The sequence below is a fragment of the Aphelocoma coerulescens genome, chromosome 7, assembly GCF_041296385.1.
Source record: "Aphelocoma coerulescens isolate FSJ_1873_10779 chromosome 7, UR_Acoe_1.0, whole genome shotgun sequence".
Classification (NCBI taxonomy): Eukaryota; Metazoa; Chordata; class Aves; order Passeriformes; family Corvidae; genus Aphelocoma; species Aphelocoma coerulescens.
Genome location: NC_091021.1, coordinates 10,918,790 through 10,941,363, shown reverse-complemented (window position 1 = coordinate 10,941,363; position 22,574 = coordinate 10,918,790). Strand labels below are relative to the sequence as shown.

Here is a 22,574-nt window from a genome sequence, read left to right as displayed (position 1 = left end):
CGAGCCCCGGAACATGAATGGTTCATGCTGCAGCCCGCGGCGCATGTGCAGTTGCGGCTGGCGGCCCCAGTGCTGCAGGCGGGCTGTGGGCGCGCGCGGAGGCCATGCTGGTTCCGGGGCCGGGAGGCCGGAGCCGCACATGGGCCGGCGGCGGCGCGGGGGCGGGGCCGAGGCGGTGAGTGCCGAGCGCCGCCCGCCGCCGCGCCAGACGTGCCCCGCGAGTCCGCAGAGCCGCGGTGCTGCTCCCGCGCTGCCGCAGGTGAGCGGGAATGTGGCCAGGGCGTCGGACCCGCGCCCCTCTTCCCGGCCTGGGGAGGGTATGGCGGCCCTACCCCGGCGGCCGCGGTTACCGCGAGGGCCCCGCGCCGGGAGCGGCTGGGCCCGAGCGGCGGGAGCGGGGGGCGGCCGTGATGCAGGCGTTGCGCCCGGGTGGCGGGAGCGGGGCCCACACCTTCCTGCGGGTGGTGGCGGCGCGGCGGGCCTGGCGGGGGGGCGGCGGCGAGGGGCGGGCGGCACTGACCTTGCTGCGCGTGTCCTGGTGCAGCGGCCATGTGGCCGCGGGGCCCGGCCCGGCTTGGGAGCCCCGGCGGGCCCGCGGTGGCGGCCACGGCCCTGCCTCTCTCCTCTCTGCCCTTGATGGTGTAGGGGGGTGCGGGAGCCTTGCCTGCGCTCCTCTCGGCACGGCCTCGCTGCTGCAGCCGCGGGCGGGCGCAGCCCCCGCGCTGAGCACATGGAGCCCCGGGCGCTCCGCGGTGCCCTCGCCGTGTCCTGCCCCGCTCCTGGGGAAGGCTCGGCGGGAGGAGCTCGGAGCTGCTGGAGGCCGCGCAGGGAGGAGCTGCTGCCGCGCGGATCTCGGCGTGAGGTTCGGAGGTACCCAGCCCCGGTAATTGGAGTTCCTTTTTTATCTCGATTTCAGCCAGTCGAAAAATTAACGATTCATTATGCTTGCTTTACTTCCTGAATCTCTTTCTCCCCTTTTCCTGTAGAAGTAGCTGTGCAAAGCCATAATGCTTTTCTTTTTGTCTGCGTTTGTTTTAATGTTTCAGACATGCTCCGTTTACCTGCAGTACTCCGTCAGATAAGACCAGTGTCCAGAGCACTCGCCCCCCATCTAACACGAGCCTATGCAAAAGATGTGAAGTTCGGAGCAGATGCGAGAGCTCTGATGCTGCAAGGAGTAGATCTTTTAGCAGATGCTGTAGCTGTCACCATGGGGCCAAAGGTAATGGAAGATACGGCCTTTTATGTTAGCACAGAGCTGGCTGAAAATAACAGAGAGCAGTTGTTGGGTTTCTCTCGGTGAAACTGCACGATTGTGTTTGCAGAACTGCAACGCAAAGGGGTAGGGGCACGGACAGGCTATTGCAAGCACTGAAGTCTCATGTTTGTCACCAGAAGTGTGATAGTAGTGCATGTGCTTTTCACAGTAACAAAGTAAAATTACTTGGATCCCTGTGAAAGGTACAGTATATTTGTTTAAACCTTTTGAAGGTTCAGGAGAGGTGCATAATGTGTAACCAGCTCAGCTGATAACCTGTAACAGTATAGTAGATAGTGTAACTGTCTCTGTCATGGGGTAGGTTAATTAGCATGTGGGTGGGTTGGCGTGAGTTTCTTATGGTGGGATTTTTTGTTTTTGTTTTTTTTTTAACATATTAACAAGGTAAAAGACATTCAAAGTGTAATGTTGAATTTTCAATTGGCTGGTAATATTTACCAGCCTAAGTAAAATTCCATGGTAGTGGGATTCACTTGTGTTACACTATATTCTGTCTTGTAAGGGAGATCCGTGTCTCTTGGAAAACCAGCTGTGGTATTCTGCATAGTCATGCAACGTGCAGTAGAGCTTGAACTGAGATTCCTCTTTTTGAGGAAGAGACACTGGTTTTCTTGGGGCTGATATGAACATCTGTTCCCTGTAATAGTATGTGCATGGTTGTTCTTCTGAGGGTCGCTTGGCCTCTGTAACATTAATTTACGTATTTCCTGCATGTTTTTAGTGCTCTGTCAGTTTTATTCAAAGGCAAAAATGCCAGAAGCTGAGCAGATGAAGGTTAAGGAACAATTATGTCAGCAAGCTGTGGCTACTTCCATAAAGGAACAAAGTTTAAGTGTAGTTAGTTAATTTAACTCTTGTTTTTTTTTGACCAGGCTACTTTGTGAATGCCTAAGCATAGTTCTAATGCACTGGCTAAAGGGCAGTTGCTGATGCAACTTCATGTAACCTTAGGGGATTTTTGTTTGTTATGCTGTTCTCCACGTATTTGTAAAAATGGAGAGGTTGTACTGCAGTGCCTGATTCTGCTTCTGGCATTTTTAAGAAACATCACTCTGGTGGACAAATTTCCCTTTGGCATTGTTCTACATGTTAAGGAGCCCGGCTTGCAGTCTCACACAATCTTTTGGTAGTGCTCCAGCATTTTGAACAGAACTAGTTTATGTGGAGCTCAGCTTCTCAATATGCATGACCATTCCAAATTCCTGTGCAGTTACTGGTGGTGTTCCCTTCTTCAGGAACACAAATGTTTCTGCTGAGAGCAAGTCCTTCCTGTGATCTGTTATAGGAAGATTTTGTTGCACCCCTCTTCTCAGAGCTGAAAACCCAACATTTGGAATAAAACCATATTGAAACACAAACCAAAATTAAGCATACTAGGAGACACTATACAAAGAATGTACTGGTACCATGTTCCTCCAGAGAGTTTTCTTATTCTTGAATCATTCTATATTTAGAAGTACAGGTCAAATAAGATAGTAGTAGGGAATGCATTATTTTGGAATAACTGGTCTGTGGCACAGAGGTAGATTTCTGTAAGCCCTTCCCCAGGTTCAGCCTGAGTAACTGAAGCTTAACCTTTCCTTGTGGTTCTTGGGGTGGTGGCGCTTCAGGAGCAGCGTGGCCTCGTGCCTGGCAGGCAGCCAGAGCTGGTTCAGTCCTTGAGGCAGATGTGTGTGGGCTCTGAGCAGGGGAGGGGCACAGGGCACAGTGTGCTGGGTGCTGCATGGGAATCCTTGCCTGGCTCGCCTGGCACGCGATCACATCCCGGGCTGGGAGAGCTCTGGCTGGCGGGAGCCAGCGGGGTCAGCTCTGAGCAGGACCTGGCAGATCCAGGTGAGGGGCCTTGTGCAGGGCCAGCTGGGAGAGATGGTGCTGAGCTGGGGTAGTTGCTCTCCCTTCCCTCTTCCAGCAGCTCCAGCTGTCAGGATAGTAGAGGAGTTTCAGGGCAGCATTAGACCAGAGGTGGCTCCTTGCATTTCTGCTGCCTCCAGCTCAAAGGGGAATGTGATTGTTTGGGGCAGCTATTCAGGCTATTGAATTCATCTATGAGCAACAATCTTCTTGTGCATTTACCTTGTTTTCCAGGCATGGTTCACAGTTTCCCATGTTAGCTGTGTCTGTCAGATAGAATAGTCCAGCTTTTCAGTTGGATCCAAGTGCGAACTAAGATGAGAAAAGCTCAGTAACTTGCAGTGTTTGAGAAATTATTATAAAACATTAACACAGATTGGATGTATTTTCAGTTCTCTTTGCTAATCACTAATGAGGTTTGCAAGTCTGCTTTTTTTTTCTTCCAGCACATGCAACAAATTGAGCTTTGTGTTCCTTTTTTTTCCAATTACAAAGAATTTTCATTGTGATCTGATGGAAATTTTGCAAATTTAGTTCTTTGTGTTGCTCTACTTTAATTTTGGGGTAAAGTACTAGCATTAGAGGGAATCTTTTCAATTTTCTCTCTAAGGCTAGTCTGACTTAGTTGCAGACTGTGGTATTAAGCATTATGGCTGAGGAATAAAGCCTCAGTCTGTGAAAGCAGAAAGCTTTTGAGCCATTTTTCCAGTTTTGGAGAAGGTTGGTTATAATGTGTGTGCTTGAGAAGTCCCAGCTGAAAGCCCTGTGTAAGGTGTTCAGCTGTGGCTCTTCAAAAGGATCTTCATTATTAGTTGAGCTCGTGAGAGTAACGTGCTGTGGGTTGGCTTTGATTTAAAATTTGTTCTTTGTCCCCCTAGGGAAGAACAGTTATTATTGAACAAAGCTGGGGAAGTCCCAAAGTGACAAAAGATGGTGTGACAGTAGCAAAGGCAATTGACTTGAAAGACAAATACAAAAACATTGGAGCCAAGTTAGTTCAAGATGTTGCCAACAATACCAACGAAGAAGCAGGAGATGGTACCACCACTGCAACAGTCCTTGCACGAGCTATTGCCAAGGAAGGCTTTGAGAAGATCAGCAAAGGAGCTAATCCAGTAGAAATCAGGAGGGGTAACTTTTTTTTTCCTGTTGTTTTTAATATTTGATCATTGTCTTTCATTTTCTATACCCTAACTTTGACTTGTTTTCTATATGAAGAGCCACCATAAAGGTTTACCTGAAGCAATGTTTAGAGAACACAGTTGTTTTTCTTACATTGTGGACTCTGAACAATCATTAATTTTTCTAATCATTTTGCTATTTTCCATGCAGTTAACTTACTTAATTTGTTGTAAGTGAACTCTAGTTAAAGCCATTTCTGCATTTAATTAATATAATAGCCATATAAACAAATCTGACAAATTTTAATTATGGCAATATCTCTCACCAATTTCAAAAAACCTATCATTACATATCCAAATGACAGTATGGAACAAGAACTGTTCAGTTGTGAACGTGCAAACGATGAGTTTTTGCAGTGTGGACTTTTGTTAGAAAGGAAGCCTTTTTGTTGTGGTGGGTGGGTGCTTGGTTTGTGTTTTCTGTGCTCTGTACCTTGTTTTGTTCACTCACAAGTGCTCTGTTCATCTTTAGGGGTGATGCTGGCAGTGGATGCCATCATAGCCGAACTGAAGAAGCTGTCGAAACCTGTTACAACTCCAGAAGAAATTGCACAGGTGAAAAAAAAATACAATAAAATGTAACTCAAGTTTAGGTAGCTGTTATTCAGAAAAAGTTTGGTGAGGTCAGGTTTAATGGAGTTAGGTTGTGTACATCTAACACTGGGTATTTTTCTTTATACACCAGAAGTATTTTGTCTTCAGTTACACTGCTAGAAGCTAGTTAAGAAATGGGCAGATTTTTTAATCTTTCAGGTTTCATTCTAAAATGTGGTCGTAAAACATAAATTTGTGTCCTTGGGAAGAATTGATGGGAGCAAAGCTCTGTTGTGGATGGAGGTGATGGCAGAGTACTGAGGGTGTGGAGGATCTGCTGTGGGAGGTTCAGGTGTGTTGGTCTTCTTGGGTTATTTGTCCCTGTGCCTGGAGATGGCCTGGGTGTGAGCCCAGTGCAGGGAATCCGGCCCTGTGCTGCAGCTGCCCAAGAGCCTGAGCCCTTCTAACAGAGTCCTGGCTCCTGCTGTGAGTGTGCTGCAGTCAGCTGCCCTGCCTTGTCAGAAGTGTGAGAATTGCAAGTGGTTATTTTGATTTTTTTATTGTGAGGGGAACGCCTTGTGTTGGGAAATGAGATTAAATGTCTTACTCTTTCAGGTTGCCACGATATCAGCAAATGGAGATCAGGAAATTGGCAATATAATCTCTGATGCAATGAAGAAAGTTGGGCGAAAAGGTGTGATCACTGTCAAGGTAAGAACTGGCTGACATTCAAAGTGCCAAGCGACTGTCTCTTCTCCTGTTAGGGCTGGCTTTTGCCACATGTGATGCTGCAGCTCCCATTCCATAATTCCCACCATAACTCCTCCCCAGCTCATTTAGATCAGAGTTTGATCACTGTTCCCTCTTACACTCCTTCTATTTTGAAAAGAAGCACATGAAACTGCTGTGGGATGCAGAGCCTTTCAGTCTGTTGTGCTAATATGCTAAAACTGTACTTGTGCTTTTGGTAGCAAATGGGGGAGTTTTTAATGCAGACTTTCTTGCATCTAAACAGGATGGAAAAACTCTAAATGATGAATTGGAAATCATTGAGGGTATGAAATTCGACAGAGGCTACATCTCTCCGTATTTTATTAATACAACTAAAGGTGAGTTAACAATAAGCCATGTCAAACACCTCCCAGTGGCTCCTGTCAGTTCCAAATAATGGCACCTGTTAAAGGCTTCACAGTCCCTTATGCTGTGTGTCACAGCAAATAGAGCAGGGGGGGTCCTTCCCCATCAGAAAACTTGAACTTGGTAAAAGCTTGGAGTTTTGGGGGTTCTTTCTTTTTCTGTGCTAAGTGTGGACAGTGTTCATGTGAACATTAGGCTGGCCTTGCAACACAGCAGAACAATGTAGAATTGAGCGTGGAGTCTTGGAGAAAACAAGTTGTCTTTTTTTAATGCAGTTGAAAAGTGCAACCATTGCTCCAGAGCAGCTGCTGAAGTTAAAAGAATGCTTGATATGTTTGTGTAATGGAATTGTTCAGATCATGCATGTTGTTTCTGCAGGGCAGAAATGTGAATTCCAGGATGCTTATGTTTTAATCAGTGAAAAGAAAATTTCTAGTGTACAGTCCATAGTTCCAGCTCTTGAAATTGCCAATGCCAACCGCAAACCTTTGGTCATCATTGCTGAAGATGTTGATGGAGAAGCCCTCAGCACTCTAGTCTTAAACAGGTGAGGCTTAAAATCCATTCTTTTCTACAAATACTGCTTTTTTTATTTCTGTCCTTTTAAAGGAATACATACAAAAGCACGTTTGATTTTTCTTTGGTGTAAGGCTGTTTGTTTCTTATCTGTGCCAAAGAAACAGCAGCTTTTAATGTCACTATACTTTGCATCAACTCAGACAGAACCTCAGCTGTGTTCTACCTACCTTTTTGAGCAAAATCACCTCAGTTTGTGATGGTCTCTGTTTGCTTGCCTGTTAGAGCTGTACTGAAATAATTTGGCTTAGTAATTAGACTCATTCTCTGAATTTTTCTCTTTAGACTAAAGGTTGGCCTTCAGGTTGTTGCTGTAAAAGCCCCAGGTTTTGGTGACAACAGGAAAAACCAACTTAAGGACATGGCAATTGCTACTGGTGGTGCTGTAAGTTATTATGTTTTAAGTGGTTATTATGCTTTAAGTGTCCAAGGAATGTTAATGCTTTTTAAGGAGGAAAATAATGTGCATTTTTAGGTCCTTGGCTTGTATTTGCTGGGTTGCAGGCTGTGCTCTGTTCTTTCAAAAATGCAACAGTAACTGATGTTTGAATCTTCCTGTTTTTTTAAAATGCAGACACTGATAATTGCTGTGTAATACAGTCCTTGCCAACCATGAGTGATACGTCCTTGTAACTGACTGAAGTCACATGTGATTTTCTTGCAGGATTTAGGTTAAGGGGAAGGAGGAACTCCAAGGCAATTGCCGCCTTTATAAAACTGTTTAACAATTGCCTGGACCCAGATGTGGCAAATATAATTATTTAAAATGTTTGGAATGGACTGAAGTAGTTTTCTTAGTACTAAACTTTGCATATAATTAATGCACTGATTAATGTCCCTTTATGCTGCCCTTTTTTAATATGCACTTCAAAGTCATAGCATGATATTGGGACCCAGAGGAGGCTGTTGAAATAAAACTTCATGTTTAAGCTAAGGGCAGCACAAAGTAACAAACCAGCAAACTGTTCTAAAGTCAGTGAAGTGTCAGTATCTGTAACTTCTCAAAAATACAAGGAGATGACTGTGACAGGACCCAAGGAAACACCACGAAACTGTCGGGGAGGTTTAGGCTGGGTATCAGGAAGACATTCTTCACCCAGAGGGTGGAACTGCAGTAAGGTGGTTATTTTGCACCATTAGCCTGCTGTATGTGTTCGTGTGCCTGTAGATAAAAAAACTGATGTATGGGAAACCTGTGAATTCCAACTTTTCACATAATTTCTTTCAGGTGTTTGGAGAAGAGGGTTTGAACCTAAATGTGGAAGATATTCAGCCTCATGACTTTGGTAAAGTTGGAGAGGTCATTGTGACAAAAGATGACACCATGCTCCTTAAGGGGAAGGGTGAAAAGGCTCAGATTGAAAAACGCATTCAAGAAATAATCGAACAGCTAGAGGTTACCACCAGTGAATATGAAAAAGAGAAACTGAATGAGCGATTGGCCAAACTCTCTGATGGAGTAGCAGTATTGAAGGTATTAAGAACTTGATGAGCTAAAGCTGGGCTTAGGCTTCTTGAGTGCTGAGGTACAGAAGAAGACTGCCAGTATGGGAGAGGGTGGGTTGGCTTTCTGGCACTTCTTAGGCATTGGCTACTTAATTTGGTGGCAGCAGTGCTGTCCCAGCTGGGCTCCTGGTGCGGGCCTTGATGTGTGGCTTGCTGCTCGCAGGTGGGTGGCACGAGCGATGTGGAAGTGAACGAGAAGAAGGACAGGGTCACCGACGCCCTGAACGCCACCCGGGCGGCCGTGGAGGAAGGCATCGTCCCAGGTGGTGGCTGTGCACTGCTGCGCTGCATCCCGGCCTTGGATGCCTTAACTCCAGCCAACGAGGATCAGAAAATTGGTAAGCAGGTGACTTGAAGATGTGTGTTGAAGTGATAAAAGCAGACTTTCTCGTGTCCCAAGGCTTTATCAGATGACATGCAGGTGGCTTTCAGTGCGTTTTTAGTTACTTGATCTCAGGAACCTCCCATTTCTTTCATGTGGTGGTCTCTGCTTTTGGGTGGGAAGGAGCTTTTTCACTGCATCACTGACTGGACTGTGAAAGACCCAGCAGCAGTAAAGCAGCAGTATCTCAGCAGAGACTGGCAAATGCTTAGGGTTGGGAGCTGGCTGTTAAAGTTGTTGCAGGCAGACAAAATCCAGTAATCCTCAAGAGACTGTGGAAAATCAAATGGAAGAAGGTTCTGTGTCATGTTACACATAAAGAGTAATAATACTCCTTACTACTTTTTGTGGAAGTAAAACTAAAATGTGCATGAATATCCTGCAGAGATTTCATTTGTTGGCAAGTGTCAAGTAGCAGAGACCCTTTCCTCCTGGAACTGATAAAAATAGCTTATGTTCTTGCTCTGTATGATCTCCAGCACAAAGGGCATTCCTTGGCAGTGGGAGCAGTGTATGCACACGGAGCTCCAACCATCCTGTTTCTTGCAGGCATTGAAATAATCAAGAGGACACTGAGAATCCCAGCAATGACTATTGCAAAGAATGCTGGTGTTGAAGGATCATTGATAGTTGAAAAAATCCTGCAGAGCCCATCAGAAGTTGGCTACGATGCAATGCTTGGGGACTTTGTAAATATGGTAGAAAAAGGAATCATAGACCCAACGAAGGTAACCTAAAGGTCTTAATTCTCAGCTTTGCTTCCTCCCACCTCCTGTGATGGTCAGCAGATTTTAAGTTGTTCCTTGCCTATTTTTAGGTTGTGAGAACTGCTCTGATGGATGCTGCAGGTGTTGCGTCTCTCCTGTCAACGGCAGAAGCAGTGGTGACTGAAGTTCCTAAAGAAGAAAAGGAGCCGGCAATGGGAGGAATGGGTGGGATGGGCGGAGGAATGGGAGGTGGCATGTTCTAATTCCTGGGATAGGGATGCATCATGAGCTGTGCTGTTGAAGACTGAACAGTTCTGACTTCAAAAACTTGAGCTATCAGTGTGAGAGGATGGATAGTGACTGAAGTGAGGCTGGTGTTGAAAAGAATCACTGTAACCATCAGTTACCGGATTTCATTTAACACACATGTAATTGTTTACAGTCATTGTCCATGCCTACAGATAATTTATTTTGTATTTTTTGAATAAAGACATTTGTACATTCCTGATAACTGGGTGCAAGATCCATCTACCAAGGTCCTGATTTGAACTTAAATTAAGGCACTTGATATTCTATTTCAGAATTTCTTGGTGCTTGCCAGTACTAGGAAGAACTTGGAAGCCACTGTGCGTGAGACTAGACAATTGTGTACAAAGTAGGCAATAGAGTTATGTGACCTTTATGTAATAAACTGCTCAAAAGTTACAAAATGTATCACCTTCTTCATCTGCACACAAAGCCATAGTTAGGGGAGAGCCTGGACAGCCTGCTGCTGCTTCTAAGATTTAGTAGAAATTGACACTTATGCTTGAAAAAATGACAGGGCATTTCACTCCGGGAAACATTCCTTTGTCTAGAATGTTTCTCAGAAATGTAAGTGCTTTAATTTTGGTAAGGAATCTCTAAGCTGAACTGCACTACAGTTCTTTGAAATATTAAACAATGCTCTGAAAACAAGGCACGTGCACTGACTTTATTTTGCCCTGTCTTACCTGGTTGTATCACGTGCTGGAACAGGCTCAGTGTACCTTTCACAGTCCCGGGGGAAGGGAAGTGCCCTGAGGGTATCACACAGGTAAGTTTTTGCTAAGAAAGGGTTCTGGGGTTTTTAAACAGTTCCTTTGCTCAGGTATAGTATGTGGTTACCTCCTCACCTTGAGCCTTCCATTCTTTCCTTGCTCCTTTTTGGTAAGGGGTGCAGCACTTAGTTACTTTGCAATAGAAGTGTTGCTTTGCCCCCTTCCCGTGTTCTTTGACCTGACACAGCCAATAACATTGTGTAGAGTCTTTTCTGCTTTCCCACCTGCCAACTAATGGAGTTCCCAAACTTGTGTATGTTTATCTCTGATTGCCTCAACAATCAAAACTGCTTTACAACTTCTCAGTTCTGTAAAAATGACTTTAATCCAGCTGTTGCTTTCCCTAGCTTCCTGCCCTTAATAACTATCCTTCCACAGATGGGATGTATGACATTCTAATTTTAAGTAAAATGGTTTGAAACTGTTTCAGGGCTGTCTTTATTCTGGAACATACCTTTCTATATTAATATGCTGTTCTGTAGTAACCATATGGCTTACATACACTGCAGAGGCAGGATCAGCTTTGGCCCCTGCCCTGAAGCTTCACTGAAGTTCAGTAAGGAAATAGGGTTATGCTGCCTTGCATTAAGTAAGGATTTAGAATCTAATCAAACCTATTCACTTGGTTTCTTCAGAGACTGGGAAGAGAATATTTCCAGAATAGAAGTACTGAACGTGTATTTAATCAAGATGGGCATTATCACAGTGGGTGTATGGTACTGAAAAACCTCAAAGAATAAGGTTTAGTGCTCTCTTGTATGATTTGTAAGGACAGCTGGCCTTGGCTGTGCTTGTCTGCAGGAAGCGCGAGGCCTCTTGTTCCCTGCTTCCAGGGAGGCCAGCACTGGTACCTGGTTCTCAAAGAGGTAACACTTGCTTTAAAGGGTACTGTTTGCATTAGATGAGGTGGAAGTAATTAAAGTGCAAGGTGTAGCAGGGGAGCAGTGGCAAGAGGCAAGTTCAGCCTCCCAAATGTACCACAAATTCCAGACAGGTCCACTGGGAGGCACTGGCTATGGCTGAGCACTCAAATCACAATACTCCTTAAGCATAGCCCTTGTGTTTCATCCCTGAAAATGGGGGAGTTCTAGAGCCGTTGCTGGTCACTCCAGGAGCAGCTGGAGACTCCTGACTTACCTTTGCCATTCATTTGAATTAAAAGAACTACTCAGTGGTTGCCAAACTGTGCCATTCTCTGGGAGCCAGTGTGTCAGTTGGTCTGTCCTTAGCCAGAGCTGGCTCAGTTGCTGCTGTGAAGTTACATTCCCACAAAGTTGAGTTAATGTGTTACAGTGCTGAAAACCCCCATGAGCTTGGCTAAGGCAGATCTTGGGCCATGATTGCAGGAGCCGTTTGTCATTAAACGGCAGCCTGAGATAGCCTGGCTTACAGGAGCTGCCAGGTGTCTGTTACTGATAAGGCTTTAAGCTGCACTTGATTGCAGCTTTGGAACATTCTCTATAGGTCTGGCTGAGCACGTGTGTTTGGTACAGTGTAGGATCACAGCCACAGCTCAGATAAGAAATAGATGCCCCAAAGGCGGAGCACGGCACTTTGTACAAACAACTTTATAGCCGAGGTTGTTACAGTTCCCCCTTACGTCTGATGAACTTCGTGCAGCATCAGCTCCCGAGGGATGCTGGTTTCTGGGCCGTGGAGTTTGGATGCTCTTCTTTCAAAGGCAGCAACCATCTGCTTTACAACTTCATCAAAAAATAGTGTAGCAAGTTTTGAGTGTAGAAGTGAACGAAATTCAAAAGAAATCTGTTTAAGAACATAAAATATAATTATTTTTCCTATATATATTCAGTTGTAAAATGTTGTTACAAATAGACAAATCCATTAAAGAATCTCCAGTGAAGGCTGCAGGTAAGTTGTAGGAGAACAGTTAAAACCGAGGAATAGCTGAATGTGGCTGAGAAGAAAACCCATATTCCTTGGTCTGAGGACTGTACCCCTGGGCTTTTCCATTAGAAGAATCCTTTCATTCAGTTCTCTGAAGCAGTCATTTACATTTACCTAAACTGTCTTTAATAAATGATGCATGACAAAACAGACTTGGGATAATGAAAAACTACTGACAAACGCTGTTTTTTTGTGCACAGAATTCACTTTGGGGGACAAAAGTTGTCTGAAGAAAATCCTGCATGCCAAGAGAGCAGACTAACGGGTAAGCTGGAGCATGCCCAAGAAACTTAAAAGCAGCTTGAAATAGTTACCTATTAAATGCCAATATTTTAAATCAGTCTTTCCTTGTTGCTGGCAGTAGTTATGGTAGGTTCAAACAAGCAGTGTAATGACTAAAACTACAAATTTGGTTTGTGTGTCAGATCTCCCACCTGAACAGCTCCCACTCCCAGCCTGACAGGGGCAATCAATGAAATGGATTGGGATTTAAGTAATTTTTGTCATTCCAGAGAAATCAGCATAGTTGATGCCACAAGGAGCAAACACAGCTTCTCCTCAATTCTTTATGAGCAATGCATGTTAACTGCAAAGCAGTAGCACAGGAGTAATTAAACAGCTTGGCCCATAAGCCAAGTGTAGCTTCATTTACACTTGCTTGACCTCAAGCATCAGTAAAATTAACGTGCCTCTTGCAAGTCTGAGAGCTGTCATTTAGGGCATGCAGGGTTCTGCAGAGTGGGGATAATGAGTGTGGCATTTTGTTCAGCAATTATGTCAATCTTGAGGTATGGTGTACATTAATGAAGGTTGCAGGTGGTAAAAATGGTGGTGTGCTTCAGTCAATGAACCAAATCATTTCAGAGCTGAAACCAAACTAGGAAAGTTCCCTGCTGTATGTGGATGTCATCTGGAATCAGGCTGGCACAACAGGATACAGCAACTTGTGGGAACCAGCATAGCCTGAGACTCAAATAACATTTTCTAAAGCAAACAAGTATTCTTGAAATCAAAGTTTTCTCTTGAATATCTGTAATTGCAGGGCCTGTTTTGAGGAGTTTGTTGTGAAATTCTTATCCTCCTTGCCTGCATGTGCCTGCCAGCGGGGCAGTCACTGGCAGGGGTTAAGCTCAGCTGACTGCACTGGCTTCTGCTGCCTCACAACAGGGTAAGCAGTAAGATGTGTTGATACTGTTCCCCCAAGAAAATGAAAATGTCCATATCCAGTTCAGTTTTGATTCCCTTTAACTGAAGTTCTTGACCTGAAATGTCAAAATGTGGCTTTAGTTTGGGAGGTGTGGTGTTGTTTTCTCACAGAGCTTGTACTTAGATTGTAGGGTTTAAATAGTTCTTTAATTCAAGTTTTTTAACTGATTTATAGCTCGGGTTAAAAGACAGCTTATATATTAGTAGAAAGACCTGACACTTACTTACCTAAAGAAATACAAATAACATGCAAACAATTTAAAAATGTGATTAGTGCAATACAGCAATAAGCTGGAAGTTAATAACCCAAGGAGGTTAATGTGCTAGTTTAAAAATACTCCACAAGCTTTCTTTTATTTACTGAAGGTAAGTTTCCAAGTAGAGTATTCCAGTAGATGGCAGCAGGATTAGCCCATCTCTGTGTACCTTTGCAGCCTGCTACAACCCCCAGCTCAATGCAACACCTACGCTTTGTTGTAAAACACAAGAAAAAAATGTGATGGCAGACAAAAAACACAACATGGAAAAGCAGTAACTCGAATGGAAAACAACTTGTCTGGGAGTGAGATCAGGCTAAATCAGGTACTGGATTTAAAGAGCAATAGTTTTGGGCTGGAGTGGTATCCCATCATGGATTAGGGAGACAGAAAAATCTATTACAATTCTATTAAAGCAGGAAGGAGTAAGGCTTAAAATACATGAAAGAATAAAATCGGAAGACATGAAATTAAACTGACCAAACTCCCCCCCAAACAGGACAGATGGCAGAACATCAACTTTCTGGTACCAAGAACATTTAGGTTGTAGAGTAATTAAAGGAAATACCAAAGCATATTTAGCATTTCTCCTGTATTTGACTGTCAAAAAACTTCAGTGTGTTTGGAACTGTAGGGTGAGAGGTGCCTGTCCTAGACTGTTTCATGATACTTAGGCACCTCACAGAAGGCTGCTGTCTCTAAAGGACACCAAAGTGGTTTCCAGCAGTAAAGTTTGCAAAATATTTTTTGGACAGAATTAACTAAAGCTAACTTGTTTTCTGTGTATATGTGTTTAAAGAAATAGTTACAGGCATTTTAAAAAGCCTCCTCAGTTGAAGATAAGTGTTTCTATGTGCTGCTCCTAGCACGTGGTAGTTTTAATTACCATACTTACTGAAAAATCCAGTGTACACGTCCTTGGATAACCAGGGATACCTGGGCTCAAACGCCACACTGTTTCCAAGTGATTAAAGAGTTTTCCATCTGTGCATGATGCCTAAAATAAAATTTAAAAAAATCAAGCTACAATTAGGCTTTTACAAATGTGACAAACAGGTATTACTGAAGCTTGTGTTTGCATTTTGCTAAACAGTGATGGTCATGGCATAGTTAAAGCTGTTCTTACAGCACAGGCAGCGTGAGCTCCTATATGCACAGTGCCAATTATGGCAAAATAACTGAAGTCCTTTCAAGGGAGAGGAAACATTTGTGTGTTGAGTGTCACAGAACAGATCTGTGGCATGATGCATAGACCATGCAAATACATAACCTCAGCTGGCTTGGAATTTGTAGAGAACATTTCTGTAACTGTTTGTTTTTTTTTTTCAAGTTCTTATTGTTACCCCAAGCAGCTCTGCTCCAAGAGAGTGCCCCCAGGGAATAGGTGTTGCTTGGGCTGGAAAGCTGTGGTAAGGTGACTCATCTCAAAGACTAATCACCAGCACAAAAACACCTACATTTTTCTTTCCAGGAATGAGAAAATGCATGGCCTTGCTACTTCTACATCAGAAAGGGAAAGAGTAGAAGGAAGAGTAAACACAAAGGGCTGGGCCTGCTCTTTCCTACTGCTGTCAAAAGGGCAGGAAAAATAGGAAAACTGCCGCTGTGTCCCCCTTCCTCCCAGTCTTAAAAGCAGCAAACTCACTCCATGCTTTCCCCCTCAGCAAAAACTGCTGTTGACAATCTGCTTTTTCCATTGTTTAAGCCCCAGACAAAGGAAAAACCTTAAGCAACAAACCCATTCCCATTTTGTGCCTGACCACTGTGCAAGGTGCCTTTGCCTGGAGTTACTTGAAAGGAAAGTGAAATAGTCCAAGCACACAATCACTTCCCTAGAAATGTTCCTGCAGTTCTGTGGACATAATGTAAACCTCTAGGAAAAGTAACTGCAGCAGAGAAAAGGCTGATGAGTCTCGGGGGAGGAAATCTGAAGAAATGGCTTTCCTCACCACTTTTGTAGGGTTTTTTTCTGAGACAAGAATGCTTCTTTTGAGTGAATTAAGAGGGAAAAAGAGGTGGTAAGCCAGTCTGATAGCTATATGAAAGAAAAAGACCTGTCTTGTCAGGGAACAGTAGAAAAGGAAAGCTCTCAGCATGTAAAGCACAGATTTTCCATTATAGCTGCTCGACTTTTTTTAATAAAGGGAGAAAAATCTTTTTTCTTTCCAGAATCAATAAGGATATTGAATAAAGGCACTTTGCATATCCCTTTTCCATTTACATTTCCCCTGTACTTCAGAAACTCATTTTCTGTTAAGTGTCTCTTATTAGGAAGCCTAGAAAAGAATAGTGAAACAGAATTTTCAAACAATTATCTTGAACAGCAATCAACTGCTATAATTTCCAGTAATTATTCCAAACCAGTCAGGATCTGCCAGGGGAGAGGCAGTTTTGCTATAAGGAATCTGTCCTAAGCCATTCTTTACTAAAACAGATTTGAACATATAAGGCAAACAAATAAGACATCATTTAAAATATCTTCCTTGACACTTTTCTACTTTTCTCTTAATTATGGCTCTTGAAAAGCTGAAAGGAGAAATACAACTGCTTCTCTTCTGAACAAATTAATTGTAAAAAAATTGACTTTTAATCCACACTTCTGTCTTCTCATCAATATACTGAATAACAATCTCTTCAGCACATCCTACACTTAAGGCTTTTCATATTAACTAGTTAAAATTTTGAGAAGAAAAGTAATGACAGATAGCAACTTTGTTAAGGCATCAGAAGCTAGAGTTGTCAGATAACTTTTAACTGAGTACTAATTTTGCATTTAGAGAGGCTTGGACAAAATTATTTTAAAAAAAGCAAAAAAGTTATATCTTCATTTAATAGCTGCCAGCTTCTCCAGCAAAGGCAAATTAAAAAGCAATTCCCTTTCCTCCCTCACGTGGCAGGTTATATTTTAAAAGCACATTCAAATTCTCCCCAGTTTATCTAAAGTCTTTAAAGAAATGCAACACAAGTTTTGAGCCACACAAAGAACTTCCAGCATTGATTTTGTTTTGAAGCAAGATGTTCCTGGAATATTCAAATTTCAACAAACAAAAGTTAAGGAAAATTATGGTTAGGAACCAAAAAAAATGCAGTTACCTTAACTAAATGTGGTCTCACTAGGGTTACAATTGATGTGTATCTCTCTACTACAGGAGGGAATCCTATTTCTAGCTGTGCTTTGCAGTACCCAGAGCGCTTCGAGAGTATGTCTGACTTTTTACACCAAGGAACAAAGAGTTTGTAATTCTCCACAACGGCAACAACTTCATACATTTCCTGCATGGAATACCTGGAAACAGACACACATACATTACAGTTACAAGGTATTTTAACTCCAAATTCAGTATTTAAAAAGTTTCAAAGATGGTGTACATGGCATAGGCAGTTTGAAGGTGGACACAGTCACTGCCACTGATTTTGGAAATTGAAAATGCAGCTTTGATAATTAAGAGGAAACAAAAGTAATTACTGGTAATTGCTTTTGCATAAAGAAGCAAAATATCCCATACCATCCAGCAGTACCATTAGTGAACAATGAACCTAGTGCCTGCTACTTTCTGCAATATCAGGTAAATATGCATACATTTCAAATGGAAACATTTTTTTTTTTGCAGCAAAGCTGTGTCTTCATTTAAGCAGATCGTGGACATTTCACACAAAAAAATAAAAATCCACACTTCATGGCTCCCAAGACAAGGTGTACCAAAACTCAAGTACTATATTTCATAAGGTTTAAACAGAGGAGCAATACCTTCTGTATTTTAGCCCAAGTGAAAAAAGTTAATTAAAAACCAGATGCAATGGAAAAACCTTCCAGCATCACAGAATGGTTGAGGTTGGAAGGGACCTCTGGACCTCATCTTGTCCAACACCCCTGCTCAAGCAGGATCTTGAAATCAGATGAAACAATTATTAAGGCAACATTTTAGTTGATTCTGCTGCAACGTGGCAAAGTATTAGATAGCTGTGGTTTTTAATTTTTCGTTCTGACTCTGAGACAGATGGGATTAAGCATGTGCTTAATTTCCTTTAAAATGAAGCATATGTTCAACAGTACTCAGCAGTGAGGGCTATTTGACAAAGGCCCTTTTTAAGTGACTGGCAAGATCTGTTACAGTTCAAGAAGTATCACAAAAAGGAACGTTAAGTATAGTCAAAAAATATGCTAATAAACAGTTTATACTGTTGTGGACCAGAGACTGGGGGCAGATCCCAGTATCATTAAATGAACTGGGATTTTCCCACTAGCTCTAAGGCAAAAAAGTTTTCAAAATCTTTTTCTGTGTCTAAGTTTCTTCATCACACAACTAATTCCACTCCTTCCTTAAAAGAAAGAAGAAAATCTCAATAAGTATAACATAATATAAGTGCAAACATTAGCATGTATTTGGGAGAGAATGGAACAGAGTTTTCACACCTGTTGGTTTATTCATATTTTACTAGATGAAATTATTAGTGTATTACTCCATTTCAAGGTTGGTTTTGTTTCATTATGGAATAGAACAGTTATTTCTGCTGTTTGTTGCTATGGGCCAAGGGCTTTGGGTAGGAACTCTTTTTATACTCAATTTCAGACTGGTGAACCTGATCTCTACAAACTCCTTTCTAAGCTCCAGCTGGGCAAAGTCACAGCAACACGTGTCTTCAGGGATACTCAGTGTTTTGAACTACTAGTGTTTTGGATTAAGTACCATAAATACAAAATCAATAAGCATTTAAAATCTCTTTCCACAGTTTTATACCAACCCTATAATTCTTCTTTCAGAATATTCTTTTCTTTTATTTATTAGTGGTGCAGCAACATTGAAGAAATTTCTTGAAAAAGTATGGCTCATTACAGGTACTTGCAAAGGAGAGGTTCTGGTCATCAGAATACCACAAGAAGCCAAGTGCCTGAAACAGGGGAAATGCTTTTAGATGTGCTTCATATCACAAATGCAAAATATGCAAAATAAATAACAATGCATTCAGGTAAGACAGTCTCTTGTAAAACATTCCAGAAACCGTCAGCCAGATGGAAAAATGAAGGCTCGTAACAATATACAAACTGCCAAAAACACAAGGGGCACCTTTTTTTTTTCACTTCAGAGAAACTAAAAATAGCCCCCAGTCATGACAAAATAACTGGCAGAGTGAACTACAAAGGGCCTCATTAACCACTGGCTTCATGGCAGCTTGAGTTCACCTTCAAGTCTCACATGCACTTACTTTGCAGAACAGGCTTTATTAATAGCAACATCAAGGCATAGTTTGCAATACTTTACCCTTTTGGAATACACAAAGTAGAGAAGGTTTCACTTGGAGACAGAAAGCTGAACTCTGCTATAATCCCTCTGCTGCCACTCTTCTCTTAAAAGGACAATTTCATTTTGAAAGTCCTTTCAGAAGGTGCTTCGTTTACCCAGCTTTCAACACTTCCTTCAGAAAATATCACCAGAACCTTGGATACAGTGTTTTTATAAGTAAAACTTAACAAATTACCTTTCAAAGTACTAGCAATTCTAAGACTGGGCCTCAGGGTTCTCTGTGAACATCTACACTAAAATCTAACAAATATTCATTGTGTTTAACAGCTCTGCTAAATTATTGATTTTGCTCAGATCAAGTCAGTCAAAATGCAAAATGCTGCCTCAAAAGCTCTGTATTTTGGCACCAGGAAAGTAAAAATGCCACTATTTGCCTTCAGTGACTCTACAAACATAAGCTAAAGAGTAACCCAGGTATTTTACTGATCTTCCTCCAATTATACAATCATGACTATACTTCTGGATTCACGTGGTTAAAAATGGAGCCAACCTCTTCTACTTAGAACTAGGCTTCTTTGGAGTTTGTTTGGTTGTTTTCTTGGTTTTTTTTAAACAAAATGAACAGGTAGATGCCTTTTTTCTTTGTTTACCAAGCGCCAAATCAGTCAGCAAATTAGTTACCAATTTTGAATTAAATTGAATTCATTAAAATTAACAATATGTTCTTTATAAATCAACGTAATTTAGAATTCTAAAGAAATACAGTAGTTACCCATGACTGAGCACATCAGCTCATGTGGTCACTGTATTAGAAGACAGGTAAATAATAAATTGATATTGAGTTTAGAGGAAAATAATCATCATTAGCAACTGGTTAGAAACAATCTGTACAGACTTTTAAAAAAACAACTGTGGAACTGGGATATGAAGCATGATGACTGACAACACATTGTAATCATTGCAGTTGAAAAGAAACTAAGATGGGACAGAAGTATTGTGTCAAAATGGAGAAAGTGTAAGTCCACTTTAAAAGCCTTTAGACATCTCTGCAAATATTTGTAACAGCATCTCAAGGGATGTGGACAAAATCTGTTTTTTTCCAGACAGACTGTTCAAGACTGTTAAGGAAAAGCTTTGACAGGAATGCTGGAAGGGTGCCAGTAACATTGTAGCTGCCTCAACCAGATTCACAGAAGGTGTTCAAATGTTTGGACCTCATTCTGCACAGCTGACTTAAATTCCTTTATCTGGGGCTATGTACAGGACACAGTCCAAACCAGTCACCAGGGTTTGTCTCTCGGTCTGTTTTTTACTGTAATGCTGTGCCAGTCTATTGTTTCATGCAGTTTTATCTAAACCTGTTTCAGCCACGAGACTGAAAAACAACCCCAACAAATAAACTCTCAGCTGCTGAAAGACATGGTCCTTTTCACAAATGCAGTGCCATTCGAGGAAGGCAAGGTTAAGAGGTTATAATGCTAACAAGTATGGTGACACTCCCAATTTTATCTGAAGAACAGATGCTGTGAGAATGTGCTGGGCTAGGTCCCAGTTCAGGAAAGCAGATCTCTTTATGAAATCCCTTGGTTTCCATGGACTATCAGACATTTTTGTGAATCTGACCTGGGCCACTGAAGAAAAGCCAAGTCCATGCTAGAATTCAGACACACCTGCCACCTCTGTACTCACCCTCTGCCAGTGACAGAACCATCTCCACTCACACTGCTCTTACTGCCATCACTCACTCCTGCCACTCACTGCTTTCCCCCTAAGCACTTGAGGACTGGTCACAGTACCAGCCAACTCCCATGACCTGAAAAGGAAGCATTTCTGGTGCATGACATGCACGTGTAAGTGATCTATATTCAGTGATTATTTTTTTTAAATAACGGCAGAATTTTCTAAGCCTGAAGATTACCATTTTTGAAAAAACGTCTCTCTTAACTCCTCAGTGTAAAGACTGAAATTAGTGGCAGGAGCATGCTAGAGCAATTATATTTATTGTACCCCAACTGACACTTTCATCAGGTTAGTGATATCTGATTTTATGGTCTGTGAGTTGATCCCATTCAAATTCTTTTCCAACAGCTGTTCGTATCCCAAAAAAATGAGTGTACCATCAAGTGTCCTCATTAGCATTTCAGTCTGATTAAGCACACGAGACTAATTTACCACCTGAGCCCTTGAAGCCTGCTACTGAGCACAGTGAGGTTCTGCCGGGCTGGCAGCAGGTACAGAGTGCACTTCGGAGACAACTGCAGGAACGAAGCATCCCCAGCTCCAAGGCTACAAGTAACACAGCCCTGGGCTTGATCCAGCTTGTGCTTGCTTAAAACCAGCTGCCAAGATCCTTGCAGCTTCCATGAGAAACATTTTTAAACTTAGTTTGCAAGCAGTTACTTAATGGGTTTCGTTATACCAAACACCCTCCCGGCAATTGATCTTGCCCTGCATACTCTAATAAACTACTCTTTAAAACAGCAATTTTATTTACCAGGACTGAATGAATTTAATATTGCAGACAGAACCCTAAGATTATACCACAAAGGATATACAGTAAAAAACGTGGTCCAATGTTACATTATACCACTGCACAGTTAACAGTTTTGTCAAATGACTGCATGAAATTTGACATCATGCACTAATCTCTATTCCACTTTTTGACAGTTTTTACGAGGACAAAAGAGTTTGGTAAAGAAACACAGCAGCACTGCCCTAACAGTGGTAACAGGTGAACCTTTTCTTTTATACTGATTTTCAAATCGCTCTCTCTCTCATCTGCTTGCTCTTTCTTTTTCCAGTTCTAAGGTTAACTCTTCCCCAAAGCGTATTGTTTTTCTCAAGCTGTTGCAGCCAGCCTTACAAATGCTCAGGTGAGAAGGAACGTGTTGCATTATATGAAGGGAAAATAACCGGGCGCTTCCTCAGTTTTTAGTTCTTTTGACAGATCACAACTCTGCCACTGGCTCGGGCAAAGAAGAGGCGAGTTTCTAGCCAGGAAACCGGCCCGTCTCTGTCACGCCCGCGGTCACCGCGCCTCGCCCCGCGTACCTGGCGGCGGCCCCTCGGGCCAGCGCCCTGCCCAGCGCCGCGCCGCTCCGACACATCCCGTCCGCGCCGCTCCGCCACATCCCTTCCGCGCCGCTCCGCCACATCCCGTCCGCGCCGCTCCGCCACATCCCTTCCGCGCCGCTCCGCCACATCCCGTCCGCGCCGCTCCGCCACATCCCTTCCGCGCCGCTCCGCCACATCCCGTCCGCGCCGCTCCGCCACATCCCTTCCGCGCCGCTCCGCCACATCCCGTCCGCGCCGCTCCGCCACATCCCTTCCGCGCCGCTCCGCCACATCCCTTCCGCGCCGCTCCGCCACATCCCGTCCGCGCCGCTCCGCCACACCCCGCCGGCACCGCTCCGCCACATCCCTTCCGCGCCGCTCCGCCACATCCCGTCCGCGCCGCTCCGCCACACCCCGCCGGCACCGCCCGCCGCCTGTGGCCCCGGCTGCGGGGCCGCGCGGTCACGGGACAGCGCGCGCGGCCGCGGCGCTCCGCCTGATTGGCCGGGCAGCGCGCGAACCCCACGCGCGGCCATAATTGGCGTTCTGCGCGGGGGGCGCCCCCACCGAGCGGCGGGAGCGGCTTCGGTGTCGGCCCCGAGTCCCGCCCCGTGTCCCGCCCCGAGTCCCGCCCCGTGTCCCGCCCCGTGTCCCGTCCCGACTCCCGTCCCGACTCC

General features: G+C 43.5%; 2 protein-coding genes and 1 long non-coding RNA gene across 6 annotated transcripts; 1 reads left to right on the top strand and 2 right to left on the bottom strand.

Moving 5' to 3' along the window:
- Window positions 1–151: 151 nt before the first annotated feature.
- Window positions 152–9,664, top strand: HSPD1 (heat shock protein family D (Hsp60) member 1). Its single transcript, XM_069022077.1, has 12 exons — window positions 152–259; window positions 1,047–1,222; window positions 4,009–4,261; window positions 4,784–4,866; window positions 5,461–5,556; window positions 5,861–5,954; window positions 6,361–6,529; window positions 6,844–6,943; window positions 7,787–8,032; window positions 8,228–8,402; window positions 8,996–9,174; window positions 9,264–9,664. Exons 2-12 carry the CDS (start codon window positions 1,049–1,051, stop codon window positions 9,414–9,416), a joined length of 1,722 nt encoding a protein of 573 aa, XP_068878178.1. The 5' UTR covers window positions 152–259; window positions 1,047–1,048; the 3' UTR covers window positions 9,417–9,664.
- On the bottom strand, window positions 1,241–4,833 carry LOC138113592 (uncharacterized). The gene is made up of 3 exons (XR_011152272.1): window positions 4,745–4,833; window positions 3,353–3,442; window positions 1,241–3,197 (listed from the first exon to the last, which is right to left on the bottom strand). It is a non-coding gene; the product is annotated as an uncharacterized lncRNA (long non-coding RNA).
- Window positions 8,409–22,464, bottom strand: COQ10B (coenzyme Q10B). Of its 4 annotated transcripts, XM_069022081.1 has the most exons (6): window positions 21,895–22,464; window positions 18,344–18,490; window positions 16,694–16,886; window positions 14,496–14,597; window positions 11,833–11,996; window positions 8,409–8,718 (listed from the first exon to the last, which is right to left on the bottom strand). In XM_069022081.1, the coding sequence occupies exons 1-6, from the start codon at window positions 22,431–22,433 to the stop codon at window positions 8,655–8,657; spliced, it is 1,209 nt and encodes a 402-aa protein (XP_068878182.1). In that variant the 5' UTR covers window positions 22,434–22,464; the 3' UTR covers window positions 8,409–8,654. The 4 variants fall into 4 exon arrangements, with proteins under 4 accessions (XP_068878182.1, XP_068878184.1, XP_068878183.1 ...); XM_069022083.1 differs by lacking the exon at window positions 18,344–18,490; XM_069022082.1 differs by lacking the exon at window positions 8,409–8,718 and having other exon boundaries at window positions 9,599–11,996.
- Between the last annotated feature and the right edge of the window lie 110 nt (window positions 22,465–22,574).